This window comes from Apodemus sylvaticus, chromosome 13, assembly GCF_947179515.1.
Source record: "Apodemus sylvaticus chromosome 13, mApoSyl1.1, whole genome shotgun sequence".
NCBI lineage: Eukaryota > Metazoa > Chordata > Mammalia > Rodentia > Muridae > Apodemus > Apodemus sylvaticus.
Window position 1 is genome coordinate 73,797,611 of NC_067484.1, and position 6,312 is coordinate 73,803,922.

The 6,312-nt window shown below is 43.7% G+C and overlaps 1 protein-coding gene across 3 annotated transcripts in view; it reads right to left on the minus strand.

Moving 5' to 3' along the window:
* Iws1 (interacts with SUPT6H, CTD assembly factor 1) overlaps positions 1 to 2,772 on the minus strand; it is a 28,168-nt gene extending 25,396 nt beyond the window's left edge. For all 3 annotated transcript variants that reach the window (XM_052156067.1, XM_052156066.1, XM_052156068.1), the window contains exons 1-2: positions 2,466 to 2,772; positions 219 to 334 (exon numbers count right to left, since the gene is read on the minus strand). In XM_052156067.1, coding sequence (XP_052012027.1) covers positions 219 to 334; positions 2,466 to 2,499 — 150 coding nt within the window. In that variant the 5' untranslated portion in view covers positions 2,500 to 2,772. The remainder of the gene's footprint in view (positions 1 to 218; positions 335 to 2,465) is intronic.
* Between the last annotated feature and the right edge of the window lie 3,540 nt (positions 2,773 to 6,312).

Sequence of the window (6,312 nt, forward strand, 5' to 3'; positions counted from 1 at the left end):
ATATTACTTAGGGATGGTGAAGCCCGCTAGTACATCATACACTGAATAAACAGCCATAGGTGAAAACTGCCTGGGATTTGAAATTTAACCCAAGAGAACTTTTTTCTCTGTGATCATAAGAAGACCAGACTACCCCTACTCATTTTAAAAACTCATCCATTGTTTACCCTTTCAGGACATTAGAAGTGCACGCAAAAGCCTCCCCAAAGACACTGTACCTCTGAATGGCGGTCTACACTTCCAGTGTCGGATCCGGAGTGCTGCTCATTTACATCATCCTCACCATCTGACCCTGAATCCCGCTCGTCCTGTACTGGGGTGGCACCACCATCATCTGCTTAAAAACAAAACAAAAGCCCACTTGGTGTAAGGTAGATAATATCTGTAATAGTGTATATGATTACAGGTAAAATGCGCATCCAAGCTAAGATGGCAAAGCTTTGACAGCAGAATACTCATATAATGCTAACAACTACCACCACATGATGTGGCACACATAATAGTGCAAATATTTTATAAAGGTAAAACCCAGAACAAATACTAAATGCTGAGTTAGAAATCATCTAAGTTATAGTTTCTATTGTTTATTGTCTATCTTTCTAAGGCATTCACCATCTTCTAATGCACTATGTGACTTAGGTTATTTTGTTTACTCTGGAGTTTTCTGATTCATAACTAAATCTCTGGATCCCAGAATATTGTCTGTTGCATGGTATACAGGAAGTGCTTGCTTATGAATGGAGAGCACAAGAATTTCAGTTCAGAAATAGTAAAAATTCATTTAAGTATATAAACTATAATTTGATAGAATGAGTAGTATTGTCACCTAACCTTAGCCAATACCTTAAAAATACGAAGTAAAATTATCCTTGAGAAGTACTTAGGGGTCTTGGAAGACATAAGACTTGATTAGCAGTTCAAGAAACAAATTAAAGTTAAATGAAACAGTCAAGTACAAGAAAGCCAAAAAGGTAGTATAAAAATGGAATTACTTTCTTAATAATGAGATATTCAATCCACCTTGTCAATTTGTTTTTCAAGACAGGGTTTTTCTGTGTAGCCCTGGCTGTTCTGGAACTCACTCTGTAGAGCAGGCTGGCCTCGAACTTAGAAATCCGCCTGCCTCTGCTTCCCAAGAGCTGGGATTAAACGTGTGCGCAGATTAAAGGATCTGTCTCTGTGTGTTTGAGACCAGCCTGATCTACAGGGTGAGTTCCATGACAGCCAGGGCTGTTACACAAAGAAACCTTGTCTCAAAAAGTTTAGAGTAACAATAAAAAATATAGTTTTGGAAAGACTTCACAATTGTTTTTTCAAACAGTTGATTGGCTGGAGAGATGAGGGCAGATAAGGAGCTAAAATATTATTCTGGAATAATGGGGAAACACCGAAAGGCAAAAAAAAAAAAAAAAAAAAAAAAAAAAAAATAGCAAAAAATAAAAAATAAAAAAAATAAAAAAAATGCGTAACTAGAGAGCCTAAGTTAAGAATACAAACAAAAAAATTAAAATCAGAAAAGCAGCTAGGCATGCACCTTTAATCCTAGCACTGGGGAGGCAGAGGCAAATTGATCTCTGATCTCTGTGGATTCCAGACCAACCTGGTCTACAAAGTTAGTCTGAGGCCAGCCAGCGTTACAAAGTAAGACTGTATAAAAAACAAAACAAAACAAAACGTGTGTGTGTGTGTGTGTTAGGAAACTGTTATCTTTCTGCATAGCCTATCCACCATTCATACAGAATTATTTCTGAACTTAATTTTTAAATGCCAATGAACTGAAAAAAAAAACCCACACATTTTGGTATTTAGGCAAAAGAGCAGTTGAAGTTCAGGATAACAGAGTCTGTTATCACTGCTGTCAAAATCAAAACAGAAAACCGCTTAATGCTCAACTATCTAGTACAGTACTTTTGATAAAATCCAAAAGTAACGGGCACACTGCTGTTTCTGCCAGCAGGCCCTTGCCTTGGTCATCTCTTCGTCTAGCGTGCCTAGCATAGTGGACCCGATTTAGTGTAGAAGGCACGAAATGTCACTCCAAGTACCAGGGACTCATTCCTTGCTTTAAAATCTGTGTGTAAACTTAAAAGACCCCGCCCATTCTTCCCGGGAAGCCAGGATTACGGGAAAGATTAAACTAGACCTCACTGGTAAAGAGTCTAGAGAGGATTCCTGTCCTGCATCGCACTAGAAAACTCAACTCCGGACAATTCCCTTTAAGAGACGGATCTATTCCCCGGTAGGTAGAAGAGACAACTTGAGCAAAAAAATCCTCCTTGGACCGGAAGAGATTCCCTCGCCCGGGCTCCGGTCCCGCCCTCCTCGCCGGTGCGCCTGAGGAGGCAGGAGGGGACTTTCCTCCAGGGCACGGGTGGAGGCTGGCAGCGGGCTCCGGGTGCCGGGCCCTGACGGAGATCTCCTCTCCAGGCTGGAGCCGCAGCGCGGTGCTCCGCGTCCCGACCCACCTGACTGGTCACCGCTGTAGTACTCCGAGTCCATGGCAGGCGGGCTCTCGGCGGGGAGTGTCCGCGCCACGCGCCGCCCCCGTCACGTCCTTCCTGGCGGACTGACCTCTCTCCGCAGCGGCGCGCTTCTGCCCCGCCTGAGACTCCGGGGAAGTCGGCAGCGGCGGGCGCCGACGCTTCGACCGGGAAACCCCAGCTACCCAACAGGGCCGTACCTCACCGGCCGGCAAAGTGAAGAATCGCGCCCAACTTCCCAGAAGCACCTCTGGGGCCAAAATGGCGCCTGCCCACGGCCCTCAGAGAAATGCAATGCGCAGGCGCCGTCACCCTTCTGTCGGCCAATCAGAATGTGTTATGGTAATAGGACGCCAAGGCTCCGTCGGGAGAGAGGCTGCCGGGAGAATGGGGTGGACGCGGGAAGTTCGGCTTTAGTTAAATGCCGGCCTCGGCCCGGTTTGGTCCGTCTCCAGTAGGAGCAATGTTACTCGCTTGGCTCTGAGTTCGGGATTGCCTTGAGAAACATTTTAGTTCTTGCGAAAAATGAAAGCCCACTAAAATTACATTTTAACATTCAGCCAAACAACTGTAGTTACAATTCCCGCGCGTAGTTTAGAAAGAAAGTAGCGAGTTGTTCTCTGGGACTTGTAGTTCAAAGGCTGGATTCCCTTCGCCAAGAAAGTTAAAAATAAGATAAAGTAATAAAGATGACTGGTCCTTATAAGACATTTAATGATCTTTCTTTACAAAATAACTAACTTGTAACTGAAAAAACATTTGGTCAACAAGTACAGATCTTTAAGAGCCCCTCAAGCCAGGAAGGAGGTGGTGGAGCAGGCCTTTAATCCCAGCACTCAGGAAACAAAGGTAAGGGGATCTCTAAGTTCGAGGCCAACCTAGTCTACAGAATAAGTTCCATGATAGCCAGGCCTACACTGAGAAACTCTGGCTTGGCAAAACCACTTAAAAAAAGTTACTTATGAAGTTGAAAGTTTAGTTCCCATTCAAAAAGGCTGGCATTGGTGGCACATGCAGAGGCAGGTGGATTATCATGAAGTTGAGTTCAGCCTGGTTTACAGAGAGAGTTTCAGGACATTCAGAGCTACACAGAGAAACCCTGTTTTAAATAAAACAGTCCCTGACAAAACCTTATTGAAGGATTAAGTAACTACATACTCTGAGTAACCAGTTTCTAGTCCTCAGTCAGGAAGACTTAAGTGATAGTTTGAGGCAGGAATGGTTTGTACTCCTTGTTATAACAGCTTAGAGGGGAATTTCAAAATGCAGGGATTGAAGATTAGAGGTATCAAGGGCTCAATAAAAAGGGTTATTCATGTTCCCTAAATTCTCCAGAAGCCTGTCCAGTCTGATGGGGGAGTATCGGACTTGTGATGATTCTGTTCTTTTATCTTTTTCTTTTTCTTTTTTTGGTCCTGGTTTTTTGTTTTTTGTATTTAACTGTCTGTTGTTCTTAGACACCTGATTCCTGTAGAAAGAACATTCTGCCTCCAACGCAGCACAGATTCCTCTCTCCTCTGCCACAATGAGATTTAATCCCCAACTATTTTGTAATACCATAGCTGCCAGGTAGTTCACCTGGAGTTTTTCAATGCTATCCTGTACCCGTGTCATATCAACCTGGATTTGTTGGGCAAGTTACTTGATGGAGTATAACACCCTTTCCAACAGCCCCACTATTCCCAAAAGGGTTGAAATTAATGTCATCCTTTTGGTTCAGACAATGATAGACTGGTGGTTTATTTTAGCCCTAAGTTTATAATCTTAATGATTATAAGACCTGAAACTAAATATACAACTTGGTGCCTGGGATAACTGATAGGTTACCAAGAGGAGGCACCATTGGGACATGTGAAATGGGTGCCATTAGGAACTACCAAGTGGGAAATTCACCTGGCACAGTTGAGGGAGAGTGCACACAATTGGCTGTACCCACATTTGTACAGACCAGGTCTAGTGGTGGGGCTTGGATGTGGAATCCTGGGTTAAAGGGATTATAGTTAAGCCTGTGCCCAAGTATGTAACTTATCTTGTTCTCAGGCAGATCCAATAGTCTTTTCCTAGGTCAGGCAGAAAGTTAGAGAGTATTTTGTGGCTAATGTTTATGAGGACAAGCATTTGGGAGGCGGGCATTGGAATCCAAGGGGTATCTTAGCATTTGGCAGGCTTGGTTTTTCTGAGGAGGAATTTTATTATCAGAGAGAGGAATCAAGACTTCATATGGGGGCTGGAGAGATGGCTCAGTAGTTAAGAGCACTGGCTGCTCTTCTAGAGGTCCTGAATTCAATTCCCAGCAACCACATGGTGACTTACAACCATCTGTAAAGGGATCCGATGCCGTCTTCTGGTGTTTCTGAAGACAACTACAGCAACAGTGCACTCACATACATTAAATAAAATAAAATCATTAAAAAAAAAAAAAGACTTCACATGGAATCCAAAGTGAGGATGAGGACAGAAACGTCTGCAGTTTTTACTCCAGGCAGAGGGTGTCCTTTGGAAGGAGGTCCTTGCCGTTGGCTAGCCATCTGAGGCCGAACTTTTGCTTTCCAGGGTTTGTAAGACCTTTAAGCTCAATTATTCTTCATATTTCTTGCTTTTTTCTGGTCTGAGTTCTGGATGTCCAGGGGTTTCTGGCTAATGAATTAGATGTAATCTGTGGAGGGAAGGGGCCCAAACCAGGAACCCAAGGAGGCAGAAATGGCACAATATCAGTCCTGTAGGAAGGGCTGGGGCAGATCCTCATAAACAACAATGTTCAATTGTTCCTTTTAACAAAACTGTAGTCATTTTATACTTAGACTCAATGTTACTCACTAGGTAGAATAAAGTTCATAGTTTTTACTTTAACTGACACTGAAGAATGCTACTAATAAGCCAAAAAGTTATGATTGTGCCTTAGTTAGGGTTTTACTGTTATGAACAGACACCATGACCAAGGCAACTCTTATAAGGACAGCATTTAATCGGGGCTGGCATACAGGTTCAGAGGTTCAATCCATTATCATCAAGGTGGGAGCATGGCAGCATCCAGGCAGACATAGTGCAGGAGGAGCTGAGAGTTCTACCTCTTCATCTGAAGAAGACTGGCTTCCAGGCAGCTAGAAGGTGGGTCTTAAAGCCCACAATGATGCACTTCCTCCAACAAGGCCACACCTACTTGGACAAGGCCACTCCTCTAATAGTGCCACGCCCTGGACCAAGCATATCCAAACCACCACAGGTTGAATCACTTGTACCCTGTTATCGAAATATTCTGAAATCCCTCTGTTCACCACCTGTCCACCCCCTCTCACTTCACTCAGGATCAATCAGCTTAAAGGTTGGCTGATAATACTTTCTCTAGTTAGCCAAATTTCTCTACTATTCACTGCTTGTCTTTGAACTTTTGAACCTGCTTTTTTCCATAAAAAGTCTACTCTGAGAGCAGACTAGTACTGTAATTAGGCTCCTGAATATTTTTTTTGCAGTCCTGGAAATCCAGTATTATTGTGTACATTCAATTAACTATCCTTGCTTAACTGAGATTGGTGTACACATGGTTTGCCTGGCGATTTCCGACCCCAGTAACCAACAGCTGTCCCTGGGACCCTACGGTACATGGCTACAATGCTGCTTGTTTCTATTGAAGAGTCAGGACAGGATTCAGAGACCAGTACAAGGAGGTTCTCTGTAGTTGCCAAGACCTTATCTCAAAGATACCAAGCTGGCCTTTCTGAATGCAGATCATCCTTGTCTCCCCCTCCCCCCTCCTTCCCCTCCCTCTCTTCCTCCTCTTCCTCCTCCTTTTCTCTATGTTTCTCTGGCTGCCCTGGAACTTGCTCTGTAGACC